Here is a 26855-nt window from a genome sequence, read left to right as displayed (position 1 = left end):
CCCACCTCTCTGTGCAACCCCCAATCCCAAAACTGCCTGCATCTCACCCACACCAACCAGCACCTGGCCATGCTGTGTGCCCACTCATCTCGGCTTCTTCCTGAAGAGGAAGAACCTACAAGTGTTATCTCCACTTCCTACACCATTACTCCCACTTTCAACAGAGAGCAGCCAGCATCCTTTTATACGCCGTGCACTCTAAAAGTACTCAGATAAGGGGAAAGAATGAATTACAGTCAGAGTGAAGAGAGTCGCAGAGCATAATTGCTTAAGATACTTTCTGCGGAGCTAGTACCTCCACATAATGAAGGTTATTGTTAAACAGTGACGTCAAATCATATATTTACAGTCCCCATAACATTTTGAGGTCAGGCGGGCCATTCATTATCTTATCCGACCTTCAACAGTCCTTCAAGTTTGAATTTCTCCACTCAGATTACGTAATCTAAACATAAATAGGTGAAAACTCTTAGGAAATGTCTCAATATCAAAAAACAAAACGGATGGCCTACACTACCTTTCAAAGATCTAAACTCCAACTCCACCACAAATACAGATGACCTAGCCATTACTAGCACAATACATTTCAGGATATCAGTGTGTCTTGCATAATAGAGATTATGAGAGACAACAACAAGGTCTGGGGTCAAAGGAAAGAATTTCAAAACAGTTAAATTTGCCACTAGAGTAACTTCATTTATGGCTCATCAGATTTAAGACTGAAATATATTAGGTTTTATAAATATGTCTGTAAAATGCCTTCAACAAAGACTCCCAAACTCTGGAGATGTTTTATCTGGCAGTTTGCAGGGCTTAAAAAGCAGGTACCCAGCCTGTGGCTCTAGTCACTTTGCTCTTAAACACACAATCGTGGGCCTACTGCCCCCTGGTGGTGGTGCATGAAGTTGACATCCATGAACTATTGAAAGGAATCCTAGGGCTTATAAAAACCCTCTTGTTCAAACTCTCCTTCAGATGGGAAAACCGGTTGAGAAAGCAAAGATGTGTGGGCACACGCCTGGTAGCCTGCTGTCTGGCCCTGGGGGGGGGGGGACTTTGCTGTCCAAAGCGTATGGTGGGGAGGAGCTAAGAAAAGAACCTAGCTCTCTGACCTAGAGCTGATTAAATGATTGATTGAATAAATTAATGATTTTTCTTTCTTTCTTTCTTTTTTTTGGGGGGGGGGTACTGGAATTGATCCCAGGGGTGTTCTACCATTGAATTTTCCCCCCAGCTCTTTTTATTTCTTATTTTGAGACAGGGTCTCACTAAGTCGCCCAGGCTGGCCTTGAACTTTTGTACCTCTTGCTTCAGCCTCCCCGAGGAGCTGGGATTACCAGCGTGCATCATAGGACCTGGCTTCTAAGGCTGATTTAAATACACCACAATGCTGTGCTAGGTGAAGACATGAACAACAGCCCATGAGATTCTAGCCTTTTATTTAGTCTTGAGACATTTTCTTTGGGGATGGGAATGCAGGGAACTGAACCCAGCTAGCACTGGGTCACATCCCCAGCAGAGATATTTTATCTATACAATTCAAAAATCAATTGATAAACTGGGCACTTTGGTGCATGCATGCCAGTAATCCCAGCAACTCAAGAGCCTGAGGCAAGTTCGAGGTCAGCCTCAGCAACTTAGTGAAATCTTGTCTCAAAATAAAAAATAAACAAAAAGGACTGAGGATGTAGCTCAGTGGTAGCGTATCCCTCCATTACAAAAACAAACAAAAATCAAATTATCTTCACGAATTCCAGTCAAATTCTTGGGCTGAGCCCTTAGAATGGGATTGCACAGACCTTCCAGATTAGGTTTAGACATAGCACCGATATTTGCATCTATTTCCTAGGTGCTGCCCCTGCTGGGCCCAGATTTGGGAATCATGTTCACAGGGAGTTGCTGGACACAAGGAAAAATCTGTCTTTTCACAGCCAAAAAGTATCAGGGAGACATTTCTTCCTCCCTGAGTGTCACAGTGATTCCTGAGCCACAAGCAAGATGGTTATAATTATACCCCCACTATGACTGTTCTTTCCCTGTGAGCTACACCAGAGCTTTCTACAGGTCAGCTCTGTTAGAGATGGCAGAAAAAGGCCTGCTGCCCCCCCCCCGCCCCCCCGGGGGGTGGGTCAGACAGCAGGCTACCAGGCGTGTGCCCACACATCTTGTCCAACTTGCTGGGTCTCAGTCAGACAGGCATGGAACTCTGCCTTTCCAATGTACCAAGACACTGGACTCCCCTTTCAGGGCAAACTGGTGTTAGCCAAGCTCTCAGAGAATTTTTCACTGAAAAATATAGCCATCAGACCTACTCAATCTTCAGGTGCTCATCCATGGACACACCCATGGGGCTTAGTTAACATGGAATCAGAGAAAGGGCAGGCAGTTGATGATTCTGATTGCTGGTGGCAGTGAGTATGACAAGTGGATACTTCCCTCCTCCCCTGTGGGCTGGCACCATGACTCTCAAGAACCAGGGCCCCCTTACACCCCAAGGACCCCACACAATTCAGGTCTTGAGCGTGACTTTACACTTCCCAGGTAATTCTTCACTATGGAGTCAGGTTTGGTCTTGGAAACCTTTCTGTATTCAAATATCTCACACACATGCTTATGTGTATACAGAAGGACATACAGACCATGGGTCATATGGTAGCCACTACAGATGAGAATAAGGAATGAGAGTTAGAAATGGAAAGAATGACTGTTTGTTCTACATACAAGGCTGTATAACTTTCAAACATTTCTGATCTGACCACTGTAATACAAATCAATTTTCTTTTTCAAAATATAAACAGAATGGACACAGCTGCCCGTCTATGGAAGCATTGGGGACCACATCCTGGGAGCTGACTCTGGGCTAGGCACTCTGCTAGAGGAATGTACAGACTTCAGTGATACCATCTCACCCTTGAGCTGGGGCATGTTAGTACAAATATCACTTGAAGGCCATCTGGGAGGTCAGGGTGGAGGTCCAGGAGGATACCCCTAGAGAAGGGAGCAACGCTGCGTGATAGCAATGTTTGGATATGGCTTGTGGAAATGTGAGGTACTAAGAGGGTGGAAACTTAGTCCTACTATAGTCTTCCGAAGGATGAGGCTGATTTGAGAAAATTAATGTACAGAGAGGGAAAAAATAATAAAGTAAGAGTTAAAAACCCATGGGGTAACCTACTCCTGTAATCTCAGCAGCTCAGGAGGCTGAGGCAGGAGGATCAGGAGTTCAAAGCAGCCTCAGCAAAAAGGAGGCACTAGGCACTCATTGAGACCCTGTCTCTAAATAAAATATAAAATAGAGCTTCAGAGGTAGCCCAGTGGTTGAGTGCCCCTGAGTTCAATCCCCAGTACCCGCCCCCGCAACACACACACAAGAGTTAAAAATTCAAACTAAAAAGCTGGGTGTGGTGATAAATAACTGTATCCCACTATTTGGGAGGCTGAGGCAGGAGAATCACGGGTTCAAAACCAGCCTCAACAACTTAGTGAGGCCGTTAGCAACTTAGCAAGACCCTGTCTCAAAAACATAAATAAATAAATAAATGGGGCTGGGGTTGTGGCTCAGGGGTAGAGCACTCGCCTCGCATGTGTGAGACCCTGGGTTCAATCCTCAGCACCACATAAAAATAAATAAACAAAATAAAGATATTGTGCCCACGGTTAGCTAAAAAAAAAATATTTTTTAAAAAATAAATAAATAATGTGAGTTTAAATGCAATTGGATTCTGAAACAGTGAAAACACATTAGGAGAAAAACTGATGAAATCCAAATAATGTGTACTTTAACTAATGGTATCGTTGCTTACTTGCAACAAATGGTTGTGTAAGATGTGACACTGGAGAAGCCCCTGAGGGAGCTGAACAACAAACAGAAGAGACAGGAGATAAGTGAGGTCCGGCTGGACCCTGGAGCCAGGCCTGAGGGCTGACCTTGAATACAAGAGCTCCCTGTCCCTGAGAGCAGAGGAAACGTCTTACACAATTTGGTAATAATTTTTTTTCATGAATATAAGTAGCTAAATGAAAATAATTGATAAATGAAGGGACACAGCAGGAAAATGGAACCCAGATAAAACTCAGCTTGACGACAGAGACACAGGGTTCACATCACACAGAAGGAAAAGTGCCACAGCCCTGCGCCCGGGCTGTCTCCTGATAATTCTGCTCTGCAAGGACACCGAAGCCTGGCCATAAAGTAGAATTACGGAGGACGTTTCCAAGACGAGGCTAATGGCAGAGCGTGAAGGAGGGAGTGAGAGGGGAAGTGAGTTGAACTTGGAGGGGAGCCGGGGCTGGCTCTTTCCCCCACTCCCTCCCCTCCAGGAGCAAACCCAGGCCTGGCAGAATCTTTTAGCAGACCCCCACCAGGGTATTTTATTTACTTAAGAGTCTCTAATCTTAAGCAGCTTCTTACCAGCAGCAAGTGTAACCTCTCAACTTTAATGAACTTTTACTTAATGGGAAAAAGAAAAGGTGGGCCCCATGCACACCTGTAATCCTAGCGACTAGGCTAAGGCAGGGAGGTGGCAAATTCAAGCCAGCCTGGGCAACTTAGTGAGAACTTGTCTCAAAATAAAAATATAAAAAGGGATGGGGACATAGCTCAGTGGTAGAGTGCCCCCTGGTTCAACCCCCAGTATCACACACACACGCACACACACACAATTATGATTACTCTTTTTTTAAAAGAATCTTTTTCTAATATTTATTTTTTAGTTGTAGTTGGATACAATACTTTATTTTATTTATTTATTTTTATGTGGTGCTGAGGATCGAACCCAGGGCCTCGAACGTGCTAGGCCAGTGCTCTATCACTAAGCCACAACCCCAGCCCGATGATTACTCTTAATACTTGTTTCTGGCCCTCTATTTTTAGGGGGTAGATCAAGTTAAAATATATATACATGCATATGCATATAAATATATATATTTCTATACTCTAAAGAAATTATGTAAGGGGCTGGGGATATAGCTCAGTTGGTAGACTGCTTGCCTCGAATGACAAGGCTCTGGGTTCAATCCCAGCCCCACAAACAAACAAACAAAAAAAAGAAATTATGTATTGTAAATAATACAGATTATATAATTTTAAAAGAATTTTAATAATCAAGAAATTGAACTGTGAAAAAATGTTGAATTTTAGGCAAGATTATGGTCTGAATCATCTTGGAAAACGTTGTATGTTCTTTTGAAAACGGACACTACCCCATGCTTCACAGCTAAACACCCAGCTCATCAAGTTTCTTCCAATACAAGCAACAGTCTCCGATTCTGATTAACTTAGGCCAAGCAGGGATTTAATGAAAAGTGAGTGTGGCTGTGGGGAGAGGGTCTAGAACTGAAGGAACAGATGAAGCCACAGAACCAAAGATCTTGTCCTGACTCTGGCTGGAAAGTGGCACCAACTGTGTTCTGTTCTAGGGTGAGTACATTCTGTGTAAGGTTTCAAAGTAGCAGGGGTCCCTCTGGGCAGCCTGGGGGAAGGGCACAAGGAGCACTCAGTGGCCATGCAGAACCACCTACTGGGAGACAGGTAAATCAGCAAAGGCTGTGACTCAGGGAACAGGAGCGGATGTGGGGCCGTCACACCTCGCATTTTTCTGCTAAGCCACCATATCTCTGCCTGAGCTCTTGCTTGCCTTGGAATGTCCCCAGTCAACCTGACCACCCTGTCAAACTCCTATTTCCAATCAAAATCCAGATAAAGTAACCCACTTGGATGAAGCCAGAAGAGGACATCACTTTGTATTCTGTCACCCTGTGTTGTAATGGCCTGTATCTGCATGAACATCTCTCAAGAGTAGACATAGTGCTTCATCATCTGCTGCTTGTGTGCCTGGGACAAGTTCCATCACAGAGTCAGCACTCAACAAATCATTGTTGAAATAAATGCAAATAGAAGGGCTGGGGCTGAGCTCAGTGGAAGTGCACTTTCCCACAGGTGTGAGTCCCTGGTGTTGGATCCGAAGTTCTATCAAAGAAAAAAGTATCAGGAGAATGCAGGGAAAATTCCACATAAACACAAAATAATGTTACCTTTGCAAATCTGCGTGATGTTTGAGAAAGCCTGGCAATGTCTTCAAGATCCAGATAAGAAATGATATACAGGAGCAAATCATCTGAGAGCCGTTCGAGGAAATCAAATTTACCTTCACACATATTGAAGACATAGTCTAATATCCTTGCACCAAATATTAAGGCAATTTGAACTGTAAGTCAAAGAAACCAATAAACCAACATGGTTATTATGTGCAATCACCTAAAAACTATAATAATCAGTGAGACACTAGCTTTGGGGCATTTCTTCCCTTGGGAGTGGGTTGCTAGACTGCTGTCATTCCTACTTTCCCCAAGCAGTCTTTGGGACTAATGACTTAAGGGGGGTTTGGTTTGGTTTTTTGTTTGTTTGTTTGTTTTTTGCAAAGTCGGGATGGATCCCAAGATCTTAAGCGAGCTAGGCAAGCGCTTTCCCACTGAGCTACAACCCCAGGCGCATGGCTTGAATTTCTTGAGGCAATTCTTTCTAATTGATCCTGGACCCAGATGTGGCTACTTGGGCTGGATTGCCAAAGACTTGACAGACAAGGTGCAGGGGGCGAGGGGGGGGGGGCAACAGTCTTTAGTGGAAACTAGAAGACCAAGAACCGGAGGCCCTCACCACAGAGACCATCTGCCTCCCCCCTGCAGATACTTAAAGGCATGTTATCACATGGAGAGGTGGGCCTATCTTATGCAGGTGCAAACATCCTCTGGATGGAGAATTTAGGACTAAAATTAGCAAAGGGTTACTCCTGGTCAAAAAAACAGAGGGCCCCCCTTGGGTGTTCTTAAATTCCTACAACTTAATCAACAAGGGTTAGTTTAAATCTTATCACTACTTGTTATGTGCACCTTGTTATGTGCAAGCAAACTCAAAGACAAGATGTGACACTACAGAGCAAGCTGTGAGGTACAACCTGAGCTAATAGGAAATGGAACATTAAAGCACCAATAAAAGAAGTTAAAAAACAGAACAAAAAACACTTTTTTCCCCTGTTACAGATCTCCATTGTTAATTTATTTCATTGCATAATCTTATGTGGTAAGAGTGAATAGGGGGGCTGGGGATGTGGCTCAAGCGGTAGCACGCTCGCCTGGCATGCGTGCGGCCCGGGTTCGATCCTCAGCACCACATACCAACAAAGATGTTGTGTCCGCCGAGAACTAAAAAATAAATATTAAAAAAAAATTCTCTCTCTCTCTCCCTCTCTCTCTCTCACTCTCTCTTTAAAAAAAAAAATTCTCTCTCTCTCTCTCCCTCTCCCACTCTCTTTTGAAAAAAAAAAAAAAGAGTGAATAGGGACTTTGAATTGCTCAGCTACTTTCTGCTGGATGGGAGCATGATGGGGTTGATAAAGTATAGAATAAATGAACTTGGTCAAAAACTTCTCTAGTTCTCTTTGGTCAGGAGGTAAGCTTTACTTTCTTGTTCCATATTCCCTTCCGTGTTACCTGATATCATAACATTGGCTTTAGGTATGGTATTCTCCATAATTTTGTCCTGAAATTCCCCTGTCTTAATAATGATCTGCCTCCTTGAAACTTGCCAGTATGCATCTCCAATAATGCCCCGGCCCAGGAAAGTGCCCATGGTTTGGGTTCCAGCCAGGGTCTACACGAGGGATGGCCCTATTTGGTTCCTGCATCTCTGCCAGATTTTCCTGATGGAGACAACCCACTTCCTCCTGAGCCTTGTAAGTCACCAGTGGCCTTTCCCCCGTGGTTAGGAGACTATTCATTACAGCCTGCACACCTGCCCAGGTTGGGTGTTATGAAGCAAGTGGGCAACAAACAGCCCGTCATCCTCTGTGGGTGGCCCTTGAAAGAAGGGAAGTTATTTTTCAAAATTATTAAGTCTGAGATGGAAACTGGCCCATGAACTCCTAAGAATGCAACTGGTTATCAGGCATGGCATCAGAGGAACTGCCCTGCTCCACTTACAGGTGCTCCCTAGCCAAATTGGGTGCCCTGTTGGGTCTTGCAAGAGATCATTCCTGACTCTGGCCCAGGTTCAGACTCAGGTGGAACTTTGCTTATTAGGAAGTCGAAGTACAATTTTTTTGAAGAGGGGGTGGTAGTGGTAATGGCAAAGATGGCATCGCCTCATTATATTCAGGTCCCAACTTGGGGGTTCATTCTGCTTCCTGTCCTTCCTTCATACCATGAGCACTGAATTCTCCCTTTTCTCTTCCTCCTGAAGGTTTAGAAACGCTCAGATACGAGGGAATTCATCTGCCTTGCCGCCAGCCTTCTGGATGATGGCATTGTGGGGGAGTAGACACATAGGAGCAATGAGAACACAAGGTTAAGGGGATAATTCTATAAACTGAGCTCCCTGTGCCAACCCTCACATGTTTCTTCTTTTTCTTTTTTCAAAAAAAGCAATTTACCTGAAGCCTTGCTTGGATTAAGTTGATAGGACATGTTCCATTCCTCAGCCAACAACCTGTTATCTGCAGGAGAAATGCAGGCCCCAAATACCCTGAAGCAGGTAGACTTCTGTGACCCTTACACAGACCAGATAATTGCCCCTAACCATAAAATCTGTAAGAACAATTAGAACCAGTCAGCACGGGCCAAAGTGACCTGGAGTTGTCATGGCAGTGGGAACTTCAAAGTCTAATGTCATCCTGCTGTCAGTCAAAAGTCAAGAGGTGGACCTGTAGGAGGTGGGCAGGGGTCTGGGGAAGCTTCCCTGGGACTCCCCAAACACTGGAAAGAAGGGGAGGCATGCTTCCTTCCTTCTAAGAAGACCCACCACTCTCCCTTGAGAGTGTCCCCTTTTCCCTTTCTCCATCCCCTCTAATATAAACTCAAGCCTGCTTACTCGAATCTGAGCAACTTGAAATCTTTCTGGGATGATTGCAAAACCGAGGTGGGAAAGGACAGCCATGGCGCCGCAGCTCTGGGCAGACCCACGCTCTGTAACAGTAGAATCATTTAAAGAGCCATGTGTTGGCCACCTTCCCTCAGACCCCAATACATACAGTGGTCAAGCAGCATTGCAGCAATAAAGCATTCTCTTTTTAACCATGGGAGCAAAACAGGAATCAGACCATTTTTCTAATTTTTTTCCTAAGGAGCTGTCAGTAGAAATTATGCTGGTATGTCTTCTTCAGGAGTACAAGAGGGAAGGGAGAACAAAAAGATCCCAGCAAGAAAAAGAGGAGAACTGACTTACACCAGTACTAGGCAACAAACATGTGTCTTCCGACATCGAACCCAGACACGAAGTCCAGCACTGTCTTGCCCTGCGGCAGTGCCAGAAGCAAAATGCAGCAAATCCCAGATCAGTGAAGTTTCACAAGCCGAGGGGACCTAATAGGCAGAAAAGTAGTCGGAACCATGGCACAGGCCTGTAATGCCAGCAAGGAGGCTGAGGCAGAAGGATAGCAAGTTGGAGGACAGCCTCAGCAACTTAGTGAGACTCTGTCTCAAAATAAAAAAAATAAGAAGAACTGGGAGTGTGACTCAGTGGTAAAGCCCCTCTGGGTTCATTCCCCAGTACCTCCCCCTCCAAAAGGCAGAAAAGTCTATGAGCTGCCTGTAGACCTCACTGTCGGGAGGCTGTCCATTGGGTTTCACCGAATGGAACTGGATTGAAAAAGCTCAAATTGGAAGGACTAGCAAGTTCCTCCTGCAGTGTAGGTCAGAGTGACTCACCCAGTGAGGACCCTCCGTTCTCCCAGACACAGATTCAGGGTACCTCCGCCACAGCTGGAAAGAGGAAGGGAACCCCAGGACCAAAAAGGTGTCCCAGCAGTTGCAGGGAATCTGATTGATTTTTGTGAGTCCAGATGGCCATGTGCTGCAGCCAGGTTGTGACCAGGACCTGAATTTAGCTACTAGCACTTGACTGCCGCTGACTCTTGGTCAAGAAAGTAGAGGGGCTGAGTGCTATGGCTCACTTAGCGGAATTCTTGGAATTCCTACCACTTAAGGAGGGTTAGTTCACATCTTATCACCACAGTAATAAGTAATTTATTTATGTGCCATTTATGTGCCCAAGACAAGATGTGGCACTGCAAAACAAGACCCATGTAGAGCCTCGCGTCTACACTGCTAACTGTGAGTTACAACCTTCTACTATTGGAAAAGGAACCTCAAAGCACAACTAAAAGGAGTAAAGCAAGAAATTTTTCCCATTTTATACAATTGCTGTCCCTGCCCTAAAATCAGAATCTTCTAGGAGCACTCATAGTTTAACACAGTGAATTCTGTATCCTTTGATCTCATTGGCACCAAACTCAAGTCTAGACCACAGATTTAACCTGTCCTGCCTCAGCCTTGTCCTCACAGCCCTCCCTGGGCAACAGCAGAGAGGAGAAACTACTGGTCCCTGTGGTTCTTCTATCACGCTGAGATAGGGATTTAGGAAAATGAGAGAAACACTGAATCTTAAAGGCAACACTCACAAGCCATTGAGATGTAGAAAGCATAGCAGTAAATCTTGAGCAACACACCCTTGGCCCATGCCCTTGTAAAAAATGAGAGAAATATGCAAGGGCAGGGGAAACTGGTGGGGAAATTGTGCATCTCCACCCTGGGTCCACTCCAGTCTGGGCCCTGATACAGCCCTTCTATAAATGTTGGACCCCCGGCCCAAGAGAGGGCTGCTGCTCACTCTCAAGACAGCCTGCATGCTCCCTTGAATGAGTATCTACCTTGCTAAATAAACCTGGTCTATGCCTTTGTCTGGCTTGTGCTGAAATTTTTTTTCTGTTATATATGCCAAGAACCCCACTGTTCCTGAGTTGAGATCCCCTCTTTACTGGGAACTCCTCGGACTCTTCTCCGGAGACATCTGTTCTTCTGTGACATCGCCACTCTTTTTTTTTTTTTTTTTTTTTTTTGAGACAGGGTCTCACTAAGTTTCCCAGGCTGGTCTCCAACTTGCAATCCTCCTGCCTTAACCTTCCAAGTAGCTAGGTATTACATGCTGCACCACGGCTCCAACTCCTGTTTGTTTGCTATATCAGATGTGTTTAGGTAGGCCATTGTATTAGTTGATTGTTTAGGAACTACTTCTTTGGAAACAACTAAAACGTATAAAAACATTCATCAAAAGTTATAATAAATTCTATGAAATAGCCAGGCACAGTGGCATATGCCTGTAATCCCAGCTGCTAGGGAGGCTAAGGCAGGAGGATCCCAAGTTCAAAGCCAGCCTCAGGAATGGCAAGGCGCTAAGCAACTCAGTGAGACCCTGTCTCTGAATAAAATACAAAATAGGGCTGGGGATGTGACTCAGTGGTTAGGTGCCCCTGAGTTCAATCCCTAGTACCAAATAAAAAAAAAATCTATAAAATATCCATCTATTTTTCTCTTTGCCTCTTTCAGATGTTGTGTAAAGCACGACAAAGGTAAAGAGGAAAGGTGTTGGGAGCCATTCTCACACGTGATCGGGTGCCTCCCGTTGAGGGTCTGAGGCACTTTGGCAAATGTCGAAGTTTTTCCCGTCCCTCTCCTGATGAGAGAGCCCATCCGTGTGGGGGTGTGCCTGACCACTGACCCCGGGGACCCAATCGCTGACCCTGACCTTGGAGTGCAGCCCCCCCTCAACCTTCATTGGATGGAATTCTCCCCTGAATCTCTGGTTCCCTAATAAAAGGCTACTCCGGGGCGTGCTCGCTCTCTCTCTCCTGCTAGCCCTGAGTAATCCTTGCTGCCCTGCTGGGCGGCTAGAGGAGCGAACCAGAGAGGGGAGCCGTCTCGGACCTAGCAATAGAATTAAGGTAATTGAGTCTTGTGTTTTTATTTCGATCTCGTCTAACTAACTTTATGCCTAGAACCTCATTAATGAAACCACTGCGCAGGCCGCGTGGTAGATTTGGCACCCAACGTGGGGCATTCTAGATTAGTTAGATTGAGTGGGAGCGCGCTATAAAGATAAGGAAAAAAGATATAAGGACAAGGAAAAAGGAAATAAAGAAATAAAGGAAAAAGATAAAGATAAAGGAAGAAGTGACATTGGGTCACAAAAGTACCTGGAGTTATTGAAGGAAAGAGACGTTAAATTAATTAAAATGGGAAATTCAACTTCTACTGATAAGGAAATGTACCTGACTATTTTAGACAGTATAATTAATCAGGAAGGGAAACAGATAAAGAAAACTCAGTTATTACAATTTTTAAAGATTGTAGGTGAATATTGTCCTTGGTTTTGTGAACAGGAATCTCCAAATTTACTTACTTGGGAGAAATTAGGAAGGAAGTTACAGAGAGTTTGTATTTCTAATGAATTACCTGGAGGCATTGAAAATATACAGAAAACATGGACAGCTCTAGAAGTTTGTCTTTTTGAATATATGGGCCAGAGTTCATGGCCCCCTGAGGACCTTTTAAAAGGCATTCAAGGAGCTGTTAGGTCTATTCAAATGGAGAATCAGCCTGAGGCTAAGTTAATTCCCTTTCCCTTAAGCCCTTTAAAAACAAAGGCACTAAGGGCCAAGCCAAAGGTTAGAAATGTGAACTTAAACTCGCAGCGCCATGCGGAGGATTCGGATGGCGCGGATCAGCCCGCCTTCTCGCCGCCATCCTTTCCTCCTGGCGGGGGCCGAGCAACAATATGGGGAATTCCGGGGAAGGTCCCACAGTGTGACGTCACTGGCGCCGACCAGAACAGTCCGAGATTTTTACCGGGACAGGGACAGAGATCACAGACAGTTTTCTTAGGACCTTCAAGGACAGTTGAATTAAATCCTGAAACGGGGCCAGAACAAATTCCTACTGGGATTTTCGGGCCGCTTCCTGATAATACTGTAGGTTTAATTTTGGGACGGAATAATTTGAAGGGAGCCATTGAGGTAATACCTGGTGTGATAGATTCAGGATTTAAAGAACAGCTATATGTTACTGTAAAAGCCAATTATCCCCTAAGACTCACCCCAAAGGATACTTTTGCCCAATTAATATTATTGCCTTGTGTCTCTGAAAGGCACCTGCCGGCAGATTCAGTTTCTAGGCAGCCGGACAGAGTATATTGGTCACAGTTAGTAAGACAAGAACGCCCTTTATTAAAACTTGGAATTAATAATAAAAATTTTCTAGGAATAATCGACACAGGAGCCGATATTTCGGTATTGTCTAGTCGGTTTTGGCCTAGAAACTGGCCTTTGCATGTAGCACCAGCTAACCTAGAGGGAATAGGACAGGTTTCACAGCCTGCTCAAAGTGCCAACTATCTCCATTGGGAAGATTCTGATGGGAACAGTGGAGTATTTAAGCCTTATGTGTTAGAGTCTTTACCAGCTAACCTATGGGGAAGAGATATTTTAACCAAAATGGGATTATTATTAGTTACTCCAAATTCTATAAGGTCAGTTGAGGAAGTTAATCAGAGGTATTTTCCTAGAGATGATAGGGAGACCTTTCAGGAAGAGTATCTGTTTACAAGCCAGTCTCCACGACAAAGATTAGTAAATGCTCCAAACCAAAATTTTTACTAGGGGCCCTGAGCACTTCCCCAATCCCTAAGACAGCTGAAAAAATCACCTGGCTCACAGAGGAGCCTATATGGATTTCTCAGTGGCCCATCTCAGGGGAAAAACTTAAAATAATTCATAGATTAGTTGAGGAACAATTTCAGGCTGGTCATATTGAACCAACGCTTAGTCCTTGGAACACACCTATTTTTGTTATTAGGAAAAAGTCAGGAAATTGGAGATTACTACAGGATTTAAGGGCAATAAATCATGCAATTCAGCCTATGGGATCATTACAGCCAGGACTTCCCTCCCCCACAGCCATTCCCTTAGATTATAGCTTGATGGTAATAGATTTAAAAGACTGCTTTTTCTCTATAAGGTTGCATCCTGAAGATTGTGAAAGGTTTGCTTTCACTGTCCCAGCAATTAATTTTAAGGAACCTGTTAAGAGATATTGCTGGAAGGTTCTTCCTCAGGGAATGCGTAATAGTCCTACACTGTGTCAAAAATACGTTGATCAGGCAATAGATCCCATAAGGAATAGCTTTCCTGATGCATATATTATTCATTTTATGGATGATATATTATTGGCTCATGCTAATCCAGAGACACTTTCAGAAATTTTTACTCAGTTAGAGGCTTCACTTACAGCAATGGGTTTATGTATAGCTCCTCAAAAAATTCAAAAGGTGTCTCCTTTTCAATATTTAGGCCAGATAATTCAAGGACGTACAATCCGTCCTCAAAATCTTCAGATAAGAGTTAAGGAGTTACGTACCCTTAATGATTTTCAAAAATTATTGGGAGATATTAATTGGCTAAGGCCATCCTTAAAACTAACTACTTCTGAGTTAAGTCCTTTATTTCAGATATTACAAGGGAATCCTTCTCCAACCTCTCCACGTCAGCTAACTTTGGAAGCTAAGGCAGCCTTGAAAAAGGTTGAAGTTGCAATTAAAAATGCACAGCTTACTAGAATAGATCCTAAAGAAATAGTGTATTTATTAATATTTCCAACTGAACATACCCCAACAGGAGCCATATGGCAAAGATTAGGAGTTATTGAGTGGATTTATTTATCCCACTCTCCTCAAAAAACATTAATTCCTTTTCATGATTCTATAGCTCAGTTAGTAATTAAAGGTAGAACTAGGATTTTACAATTAATTGGATCTGAGCCTGATATCATAATTATTCCATTTTCTGCTCAACAAACTCACTGGCTTTTTCAAACTTCTAACTATTGGCAGATAGCTTTTGCTGATTTCCCTGGACAGATAGATAGCCATTATCCTCGTGATAAGATTGTACAATTTGCATCATTAACATCACTCATTTTTCCAAAAATTGTACGAGCTCATCCAATAGAGGGAGCTTTATCGGTGTTCACAGATGGTTCTAACTCAGGTAAGGCAGGTTTTTTCAGTCGTGTTCACACAGAGGTGATACAAACTTCTTATACTTCTGCCCAAAGAGCAGAGCTTCAAGCTCTGATCTGTGCCTTAGATTACTTTTCAAATGAGCCTATTAATATTTATTCTGACAGCTTATATGCAGTCGGAGTTACCAAAAATATTGAAACTTCAATGATTGGGTTTACTTCATCACAGGAGTTATTTGAATTATTTCATAATTTACAAAAGACAGTGCTAATGCGAAAGTACCCATGTTTCATAGGACACATTCGAGCCCATACTAATCTTCCTGGACCTCTAGTTTCAGGTAATGACAAAATTGATAAGTTAGTAGCTTTTTGTCAACAGATGTCTTCATATGACTGTGCACTAGCTTCCCATTCCTTGCACCATCAAAATGCTTCTAGCTTACGTAAAAAATTTAGTATTACCAGAGAACAAGCTCGTCAGATTGTAAGCCAATGCCCAAGGTGTGTTATTCACACTCCATCTCTGCCATCAGGGGTAAATCCCCGTGGATTAAAACCAAATCAGATATGGCAGATGGATGTAACTCATATTCCTCAATTTGGTAAGCAATGTTATGTGCATGTCATAGTGGACACTTATTCTAGATTTATTTTTGCCACAGCACGTACTAAGGAAAATGCTCAACATGTAATTTCTCATTGCTTAGCAGCTTTTTCCGTTTTAGGGTGCCCTATGCAGATTAAAACAGATAATGCTCCAGCTTACGTAAGCTCTTCTTTTCAACAATTCTGTCAAGAGTTTAAAATTAATCATAAAATAGGAATTCCTTATAACCCCCAAGGTCAAGCCATTGTGGAACGAGCTCATTTATCTATTAAGCTTCAATTACAAAAATTAAAAGGGGGGAATAGGATTGTCACTCCCCAAAATAGCCTTAATCATGCCTTGTTTGTTTTAAATTTTTTAAACTGTGATGCAGAAGGTCACACTGCTGCTGAGAGGCAAATGTCTCCTTCAGTAACAGGCCCTTTAGGCAGAGTTCTGTGGAAAGACTTACAGACTGGTCAGTGGAAGGGACCAGATCCGGTAATAATGTGGGGAAAAGGCCATGCTTGTATCTTCCCAGAAGGCTCTTTCCATCCTATTTGGGTGCCTAAACGTGCTATCAGACATGGAGGAGATAGAACCCAGACTCAAGCGACTGAGGATCGACCCAGAGGAGCCACTACCCAGAAGGAGGAGATTTCGGAAAAGGATGAAGAAAGACCAGATTGAACCAGTCGAAAAGCTGATTTCATGGAAAGACATAAAGAAGCTAACAACCCAGGCTTCCCAAATACTTCGACGCCTAGGAAAGAACAGGACCCCAGTCTTGATGGTAGCGACAGTAATTGCCCTACTGGGCTGTCAGGTAAAAGGGAATCAAGTAGACACTTATTGGACATATTTCCTAGATCCACCCCTGGTACACCCAGCTGTGTGGACTGGAGAATCTATTCCAGTATTTACTAATGACTCATTCATGATGGGAGGATTTACAGATACTCATATTACTCCCAATCATGTAACTAGATTTAATTATTCTGGCTACAGTGCCCAATTACCTTTGTGTTGGTCACATGATAAACATGCTGGCTGTCTGAAAGTATCATTTGAAAAAAAAGACAGCGATTGGTAAACCTAGATTGACAAATAATTCTATTTATGGGGACTTAAAACCTAATACTAGATCAGTAATTAAAATGGGACTTTCCCATAACAAGCCAGTCATTTCTGCAAAACCTCCACAGATACCCCACTGTCCAAATAGTTCTATAATTGAGATCGGCACCTTTCCTAAATGGATGGATTGTGTAAATGCCTTTCCTGTACAACATAAGGTGTCTAAAGATAGTGGGTATATTTTAGACTGGTCTCCAAAGATTGATAAAAGACAATTACGAAGAAATTCCGCTATGACACCTGCAGGATTTGTCAGTAATATTTTGACTTATAGTGAAGGAGGTATTAAAAAAGATATTTGGCGCTTAATTGCTGCCTCAGAGTATTTACATTTTACAGATAAGCCTTTACCAAAATTTGTCGGCAAGAACTGTAAAGAGGGATCTTGCTATGGCTTAAGAGCTTGTGTCCAATCTCCTTATGTTTTAATTATTGGAAATGTAAAAGTTAAATGGATGGATGACAGATATGTTATTGCTTGTAATAAGTGCAACCTAACCAATTGTATTACTAGGTATAATGGAGGAAAAGGAGTGCTGATACTTCATCAGCCCTCTTTTGTTTTATTACCTGTTAATATTTCAGAGCCATGGTATGCTGATGCTGGTTTACAAGTCTTGCAGCAAATTCATGCTCAGCTAACAAGACCTAAACGTGCTATTGGAGTCATAATTGTTGGTGTCTTAGCACTGGTCTCATTTATTGCCTCAACAGTCTCTGTGTCTCTAACGTTGTCTCAAAATATTCAGCATGCAAAATTTCTTAATAATTTAGCTCAAAATACTTCCAAGGCTCTGCGTAATCAAGTAAATATTGATGAAAGGATTGAAACTAAATTAAATGCCTTAGAGGCAACTGTTATAGACATAGGTAATGAACTTTCAGCCTTAAAATTTAAGGAGAGGCTTAAATGCCATGCTAATTATAAGTATGTATGTGTTACAGCTGCCAAGTACAATGCTTCTCTCTGGGATTGGGAGAAGGTTAAAAACCATTTATTAGGTATTTGGCAAAATAGTAATAATAGCTTGGATATTCTGGAACTTCATCACCATATCCAAGACATTCAAAATAATAGAGCTGATTTTTCAGATCCTTCTTCTTTGGCTAATCAAATATTAAAGGAGTTGAATGGATTCAACCCTGGAAATATTCTTAAACACTCCGCTTGGTACATTATTGGATTATTCTCTTTGCTGTTAATTCTCTTTTGTATTGTAACTATAGGATGGCGAGTCTTTCAATCAAGAATCCAGGAACTCCAGAGAATGAACCACCGCCTCATTTTTAAGACAAAAAAGGGGGAATATGTTGGGAGCCATTCTCACACGTGATCGGGTGCCTCCCGTTGAGGGTCTGAGGCACTTTGGCAAATGTCGAAGTTTTTCCCGTCCCTCTCCTGATGAGAGAGCCCATCCGTGTGGGGGTGTGCCTGACCACTGACCCCGGGGACCCAATCGCTGACCCTGACCTTGGAGTGCAGCCCCCCCTCAACCTTCATTGGATGGAATTCTCCCCTGAATCTCTGGTTCCCTAATAAAAGGCTACTCCGGGGCGTGCTCGCTCTCTCTCTCCTGCTAGCCCTGAGTAATCCTTGCTGCCCTGCTGGGCGGCTAGAGGAGCGAACCAGAGAGGGGAGCCGTCTCGGACCTAGCAATAGAATTAAGGTAATTGAGTCTTGTGTTTTTATTTCGATCTCGTCTAACTAACTTTATGCCTAGAACCTCATTAATGAAACCACTGCGCAGGCCGCGTGGTAGAGAAAGGCATTTAAAACAACTCATAGGGTCTGAGTGTGGTGGTGCAGGCCTGTAATCTCAGCTATTTGGGAGGCCAAGACAGGAGGATCAAGATCGAGGCCAGCCTGGGCAACTTAGCAAGACCTTGTCTCAAAATTAAAATAAAAATAATAAAAAGGGCTGGGGCAAAGATAAATAAATAAATAACACCACCACAGATGACAGATCCCAGCAGCTGGGGAGGCTGAGGCAGGAGGATCGTAAGTTCAAAGCCAGCCTCAGCAACTTTGTGAGGCCCTAAGCAACTCAGAAAGACCCTGTCTCTAAACAAGATATAAAAAGGGGCTAGGGGATGTGGCTCAGTGGTAAAGTGCCCCTGGGTTCAACCCCTGGTATCAAATAATAATAAGAAGAAGAAGATTTCTTACCCCAGCTCCCTGAATAACTAAAGAAGGGAACATGTTTGGAAGAATAGATGTTCAAATTTGAACAAGTGGTTAAATATGGGTGGTGACTCATTTTCTTCCTTTTGCTTATTTGTCTTTTCTGATCCTCCTCCAATAATCCAGGATTACCAATGTACTTTTTAGTTTTTTCTTGTACTGGGGATTGAACCCAGGGACATCTTTACCAGGGGGTTGCATCCCCAACAGTCCCTCTTCAACCTGGGACGTTCCTCTGGAGTAAGTGATGGAGCTGCCAAGAGTCCTGGGCTCCTGCAGAAGAGGCAGAGCTCTGGGACCCCAGGGGCTGGGCTCTCTGATTCCAGAACGGCTGGCAGGTGTGGGCTGGCTTCACATGAAAGCCCTGATTGTGCTGCTTGGAAGACCAGCCATTGGAGTCTCTCTAAAACTGGTCAGTCCAGCTTTCTCAAGGCATTGAGGTTGTTTAAGCTGCTCCTCAATTCCAAGAGCTTCCAATTCAGAGCACTTCTAACGTGCATTGGCTTTCTTGGGGGGAAAACGACCCTGTCACAATGCAGCCTTAACCGTAGGCATGGTGGGAAATCCCTGGCCACCAGCAGAACTAGAACAAAAAGCAATGATTTGGTTTTTTTAATTAGGAAGAAAAAAAGACTATGACATATTGGAGGTATATGTTTTGAACACTTTAAAATGCCAAGGAAACATGCCCAAAGCATGCTCAGAGGTACTTTAGGAAGTCTCTGCCAGTGAAGATAGTAGTGAAGTGTTACATTTACTCTTATCCCTCCTGAAGTTTAGGTAACTTTAGTGTATGAAATAAACTGACAATAGATAACAAAAAGAAAGAACATGCAAACTTTTTTACATACCTAATAAACACAGGAGTGTAAGATGCTAAGAGGGTCAAGATGGCTGGGCCTGAGGGTATGGCAGTGTTGGAACACCTAGGCACCCAGACCACAAAAAGAAAGAAAAGACAATGAGGGTAGGAAATGAATCCATCTGAACGGTAAAACACCTTCCTATGGAGATATGAAGACGATAATTAAAGCAATGGAGAGTTGATGGAAGCCAGATAGAGCACGGGAGCAGAACCGCCCTGGACAGGACAGGTACACACTGGAACCTGGATTATGAAACAATGGTCTTCCAGAGCAGCATGGGATGGCTAGACAGACTATCGTTTACATCAACACGGAAAGTCCTGCCACCCAACCAATACACTTCTACACACTTGACTTTGAGTGAAGTATTCATTGTTGCAAAGGCAGAAGTCACCTAACTATCCTCAGTGGGGGAAATGGTTGAATAAACTGTGGCTTCTTGTGCAATAAACCCTATAATCCAAGCCACTGAAATGAAAGAACTGGGTCTGAGTAGCACAGCAGAAATACAAGAGAGGCAGGAGACAGACAGGTCATGGAGACAGACAGGTCATGGAGACGGCACCTTCAATCTGAGGCCTTGTGCAAAGCTCCTCAGCCTTTCTCCCCAAGCCAGTTTTCTCTCCCAGGCCTGCCTCCAAATATCGGGAAATCCACAAATCTTCAGTCACAATCTTAAAGTTACTGGAAACTCATTTATGAAAATTGCCTTAACCAGGAGGATTGCAAGTTTGACACCACCCTGGGCAACGTAGTGAAACCTGGTCTTAAATTTTAAAATATTTTTTAAAAGAGCTGGGGATGTAGCTCACTGGTAAAGTGCCTCCGGGTTTACACTCCAGTATCACACGCACACATACAGAATTGCCCTTTGCACCCTCAATTAGCCATCACTACACATGATTTTAGAAAAGCTTAAGCGGAGGCAGATACAAAGTCTATAATCTAGGGTGCTTCCCAATGGTTCTATGGGTCAGATAATGTGTAAGGGTCCAGCGAATCGTCGGAGGAAGAGACCACACAAGAGACTGGCTTCATGCAATTGGCAAAGGGGATTTATTTTTTATTTTTTATTTTTTTTTAATATTTATTTATTTTTTCGTATTTGGCGGACACAACATCTTTGTTGGTATGTGGTGCTGAGGATCGAACCCGGGCCGCACGCATGCCAGGCGAGCGCGCTACCGCTTGAGCCACATCCCCAGCCCCAAAAGGGGATTTATTAATTCAGCATGCTGGGCCTGGGGATGTGGCTCAAGCGGTAGCGCGCTCGCCTGGCATGCGTGCGGCCCGGGTTCGATCCTCAGCACCACATACCAACAAAGATGTTGTGTCCGCCGAGAACTAAAAAATAAATATTAAAAAAAAAAAAAAAAAAAATTCAGCATGCTGAGGTTTCAGGCTCACTCAGGAAGATAGAGCAGCCCAGAGCCCAGAGCAGAGGTCATGCAGAGCTTAAGTACACTTTTAGAGGAGGGGGGGGCGTTTTGCATACATCAGAACAAATCATCATGAGGCGCGGGAAAATTGAACAACAACTCTGAGACATGATTAGTACATTCATTGGCGGGAACAGGCTGGACGGGGGTGATTGGTCACTTCTAAGCGGGGTACACATTCAAACTGATTGGTTTTAGGGCCTCAAGGACTACGTGACATACTACACAGAGTCCCAGGTTATTAGGCAACCAGTGGAAACAGTGGAAATATTTACTGGGCAGTTCCAGTATTGTCCTAACAGCTACAGGGATTACGGGTTCTGGGGGTAGCAGAGGAATTTTAGCAATACCTAGTCTTTTACTTTTTAACTCAAGCCCTGCAGCTTGGAAACTTTCAATGCCCGGTCTTTTACACTTTAACTCAGGCTTTGCAGTTTAGAATCAGCTTAGAAATTTTACCCTTACAAATGGAGAAGGAAACAACCTAAGGATCCTGAGATTTGACAGACCACCAGAAAGCATGCTGTGATCACCGATGTCATCCCCACATACCTTCCCACCAAATTCCTTTATTTGTTTCTGAAAATTTTATTGGTACATTCTGGTCATACATAATAGTGAGATTCCTTATGCCGTGTTCATAGAAGCACTTAGCATTATTTGACCAATCTCATCCCCCAAATCACTCCCTATGCCCTTCCCATCTCATCCCACCTCTCCCCCACTCCTTTGCCAGTTCTCCTGTGTCCCTTCTAGTATTATTTTTAAATTAGTGCATTTTAATCATGTATGTAAGTGAGTGCATTTTAATCATGTATGTAAGTGATTCATTATGGTATATTTGTATAAAAAAATCTTTTAAAAGAAGAGCGTGAGGCCTGGCACAGTGACCTGTAAATCCCAGCAACTTGGAAGGCTGAGGCAGGAGGATCACAAGTTCAAAGCCAGCCTCAGCAACCTAGCGGGACCCTAAGGAACTTAGCAATATCCTGTCTCAAAATAAAAAATAAAAAGGGTTGGGGATGTGGCTCAGTGGTTAAGTGCCCCTGTGTTCAATCCCTGGTGCCAAGAAAGCAATAATAAAAATAAAATAAATAAATAAAAGTGGTTAACATCCTGGCATTAGGGAAATGCAAATCAAAACTGCACTGAGATTTCTGCTTGCTCCTGTCAGAATGGCAGCCATTAAGAATGCAAACAAAACATTGGGTACAATGGTTCACACCTGTAATCCAAATGACTCGGGAGCTTAAGGCAGAAGGATTGGAAGTTCAGGGCAATGTAATGATGCCCTAAGCAACTTACTGAGACATTGTTTAAAAATAAAATTAAAAAAAAAAAAGGGCTGGGGATGTGGCTCTGTGGTAAAATGCACCTGGGTTCAATGTCCAGTACCAAAATAAATAATAATAATAATAATAATAATAATAATAAATGCTGGAGAGGATGTAGAGAAAAAGAATCCTTTTGCACTGTTGATGGGACTGTAATTAAAAGTATAACCACTATGGAAATCAATATGGCGATTCCTTAAAAGTCTAAGAACGAACCCACCATATGACCCAGCTATACCACTCCTCAGTATTTATCCTGAAGAATTAAAGTCAGCATACTGTAATGATACATGCCTATCTATGCTGAGAGCAGCACAATCCACAATATCCAAATTATGGAACCAGCCTAAGTGTCCATCAATGGATGAATAAAGAAAATGTGGGTATATATACACAATGGTATTTTATTCAACTGGAAAGAATGATGGAATTGTGTCATTTGCAGAAAAATGAAAGGAACTTGAGAACATTAAGTTGAGTGAGATGAACCAAACCTAAGAAAGTCAAGGGTTGTAGTTTTCTCTCATATATAGAAGATAGAGAGGAAAAAGGAATAGAAAGATGGTGGTAGGGGGATCTCCTGAAAATTGAAGGAAGATCAGTGGAGTAGAAGGAAGGAGCCAGGGGACGGGAGGAGGAAGCTAAAGGGAAATACTGGGGATTGATACTGGCCAAATCATTTTTTATGCCAGGTGCATCTACAAAAACAGAACAATGGGTCCCCAGCCATTTCCTTAGATCTTTAAAGTTCTCAGAAAAAAAGATTAAAACTTCAGAGACAGGGCTGGGGATGTGGCTCAAGCGGTAGCGCGCTCGCCTGGCATGCGTGCGGCCTGGGTTCGATCCTCAGCACCACATACCAACAAAGATGTTGTGTCCGCCGAGAACTAAAAAATAAATATTAAAAATTCTCTCTCTCTCTCTCTCTCTCTCTCTCTCTCTCTCTCTCTCCCCTCCTCTCTCTTAAAAAAAAAAAAAAAAAAACTTCAGAGACAAATGGACAAAGGATACAAACAGGCAAATGACAGAAGGAACAGAAATGGCAATTAAACATGACAGGATGTTGAGCTTGCTGGTTATCCATAACAAAGCTGATTAAACATGATGCTATTTTTACCAACTGACTGGAAAAGATTAAAAATAATAGCAATACCTAATTAACAATGGCAAAGGTCTAAGAAAACACCTAAGTCCTCCTATTGCACAAAATAGAATGCATACTGCAGTCTTCTGGGAGGACAATTGTGAAGATATTAAGTGACTGGCATTATGTAAGTTTTAAATTATTCAAAATTGAAATATTGTGACATCAAAATATTAATGAACCTCATACTTAGGCAGTAATGTTGAAATAATGTAAGTTGCTTAATTTAAAATTCTTTCAAAAATAGCATGAAGCTGACATAATTATAAAGGTCAAATGCACTGCAGAAGGCAAATGTGCTACATCCCACAGCAGTGCCATGAAGCTGGTTAACAGAAACATCACCCTTCATCAAGTCAGCCTTGAAATATGCAAGGTCTTCAGGAGTTCACCCTCAGATAAAATCCACCAAGACATATAATGTATGGAGCTTTGGATTTAGCCACTCCACATGTAGGAATCCACATGATTGAATTAAGTGTGCAGATACACACGGCACAGAGTGCACCTAAAGGCTTCCGTATGGACAGCAAAACTAAAAGACCATCTGAAAATAATTGTCCAATGAGGATTGCATATTTGTACAGTAGAATACCATACATTCTTAGAAAAGAATGGGCTACTTGTTCATGTACAATAACAACTTAATGAAATATAAAATATATTTTTATAAACACATACACACAATCCAAACAGAAAGAATTCAAATGCAAATGAAACTGCTTATAATGGATCTCTCTAGTGAAAGGATCTGTAAGGGAGAATCTTCACTTTAAGATTTTTAACAACTGTTATAGCTAGAATTAACTGAGTACTTACTATATTCCAGGCAGATTCTAAGCACTTCATTTAATCCTTATAAATACCCTATAAAGTAGATACTGTCATTATTTTCATTATCAATAGTTGAAAAACGGAGACTTAAAAAGATTAAATAATTTGCCCAAGGTCACATATTTAGTGGGTTTTAATCAAGGTAGTTTATATTAAGCAACATTCTTAATCACCATGCCAACAGTTCTACATACTTTGTAGTGTATGAATGACTTTTTTTTCTTTCAGTACTGGATATTGAACCTAGGGGTGCTCTATCAGTGAGCTATATCCCCAAGCATTTTAACATTTATTTTGAGACAGAAACTTACTCAGTTTCCAAAGCTAGTCTCAAACTTGTGATCCTCCTGCCTCAGCCTCCAGAGTTGCTGGAGTTATAGATGTGTGCCTGCGCGCGCACCTGGCTAATAAGGGTTACTTTATACCCATCTGTACAGAAACATGTCTATTCCATAATTTAAAGCATGCCTGGCCTGATTTTTATTCAATCAGAAATGGATAGTCTTTCCACAACATGGTTCTTTTGTAGCCAGTGAGTTTTATAAACTCTTGCTATAGGAATTCATGATATTGTACACATAATAATGATATTGGAAGCAATCAATCCAGACCTTTATCTGATAAGTCAGTTTATCATTGCTGTGACAAAATACCTGAGAAAATCTTAATGGAGAGAATATTTATTTTGGCTCATACTTTCAGAGGTTTCAGTCCATGGTCAGCTGGCTGCATTATTTCTGGGCCTGTGATGTGGCAGTACCTTATGGTGGAAGAGCATGTTCATCTTATGGTAGCCAAGAAGCAGAGAGGGAGATAAGGGGGCTGGAGAAAAGATAAAATTCCCAAGGGCACAACCGCAAAGACATACCACCTCCAAGTAGGTCTACTTCCTACATTTTCCATAACCTGTCAACAATCCTTTGGCGAGTATTCCATCAGTGGATTAATCCATCGAGGAGGTTGGAGTCCTTATGATCCAATTACTTCCCCAAAAGCCCCACCTCTAAACATTGCTGCATTGGGGACCCAGCTTTCATCACATAAACCTTTGAGGGACATTACAGATTCAAACTATAACATGGCCCCTGTTAGGGTCTGGAGTTGGAGTGTCCTCCAAAAGCTCCTATGTGAGACAATGCAAAAGGTTTAGAGCAGCAGTGATTGGGTTATGAGAGTCTTGACCAAATCAGTGACTCAATCCCCTGATGGCATTAACTGAGTGGTGATCACAGGTGGGAGGGTGCTGCTGGAGAGAGCGGGTCGCTGGGGGGGTGCCTTTGGGATGTGTGTTTGGGATCTGGTGAGTAGAGTCTGTCTGCTTCCTGAACATCATGTGTACTGCTTCCTTCTGCCCTACTCTTCCGCCACGATGTTGAGCTTCCCCTAAAGCCCAGAGGAACACAGCCAGCCGCCAACGGACCTCTGAAACTGTCAGCGCGCCAATAAACTTTTCCCCCTCTACAATTGTTCTGGTCGGATATTTCAGTCACACCACTGAAAAATCGGACTAAAACAGCCCCCAAAGGCTCATATTTATCTCATTATGTAAAACACAGTCAATTTCCCTGAGTCCCAATAACCCTAACATTCCAGCCCTGCTCAAAAGTCCAAGTCTAGCCGGGCATGGTGGCACCTGCCTGTAATCTCACAACTCGGGAGGCTGAGGCAGGAGGATAGCGAGTTCAAAGACAGCCTCAGCAAAAGCAAGGCACTAAGCAACTCAGTGAGACCCTGTCTCTAAATAAAATGCAAAATAGGGCTGGGGATGTGGCTCAGTGGCCGAGTGCCCCTGAATTCAATCCCTGGGATCCACCTCCCCACAAAAATAGAAATGTCCAAGTTTAAAGTCTCCTCTGAAACTGGAGGCAATTCTCAGCTGTGAGCCTCTGTAAAACTCACAAGGTGAGTTACCTGTTTCCAGCATACAATGGTGGGATAGGCACAGGGTAAACATTCCACCCTGACACACACTGCAAAAAAATGAGGAATGGGCACAGAAAGGAGAGATGGACCCAAACCAGACCAAACAGTAAATCCTGTAGCTCCAAGCCCAGCTCCAGGGCATATGGTAGGAAGATGTGGGCTCCAAACCACCGAGGCCGCCCTGCCTGTGCGGCCGTGCTACTTGCAGGCCACAGACCCCTCTCCTGTCCTGGCTCTGCCTGTTGCCCGTAGCCTTCCTCAGCAGATGTTCCGCACTCCTGGCGGCTCTGGCTTGCTGGGTTCACCATGCAGCTGCAGCTCCACTCCCAGAGCTCCACGTATTGCCTTCTAAGGGACTGCCTGCGAGGCTCCACCCTGACACACATGGCCCCGCCCCCCAGGTCTGCAAGTGTGGTGGCTCCCAGCACCTCGAGAGGCTGAGGCAGAAGGATCACAAGTTCCAGGGCAGTCTCGGCAACTCAGAGAAACCCTTAGTAACTTAGCAAGATACTGTCTAAAATTAAAAAAAAAAAAAAAAAGACTGGGGACGTAGCTCAGCACCC

At 43.1% G+C, this 26855-nt stretch overlaps 1 protein-coding gene across 1 annotated transcript in view; it reads right to left on the bottom strand.

Moving 5' to 3' along the window:
- Fbxo36 (F-box protein 36) overlaps positions 1–26855 on the bottom strand; it is a 90010-nt gene that overhangs the window by 3444 nt on the left and 59711 nt on the right. Inside the window, exon 3 of the mRNA XM_026396274.2 lies at positions 6034–6206. Within this exon, the coding sequence (XP_026252059.1) occupies positions 6034–6206 (173 nt within the window). The remainder of the gene's footprint in view (positions 1–6033; positions 6207–26855) is intronic.

Source organism: Urocitellus parryii, chromosome 1, assembly GCF_045843805.1.
Source record: "Urocitellus parryii isolate mUroPar1 chromosome 1, mUroPar1.hap1, whole genome shotgun sequence".
Lineage (NCBI taxonomy): Eukaryota > Metazoa > Chordata > Mammalia > Rodentia > Sciuridae > Urocitellus > Urocitellus parryii.
The sequence above is the reverse complement of the archived record's forward strand: the minus strand, read 5'-3'. Positions and strand labels throughout refer to the sequence as shown.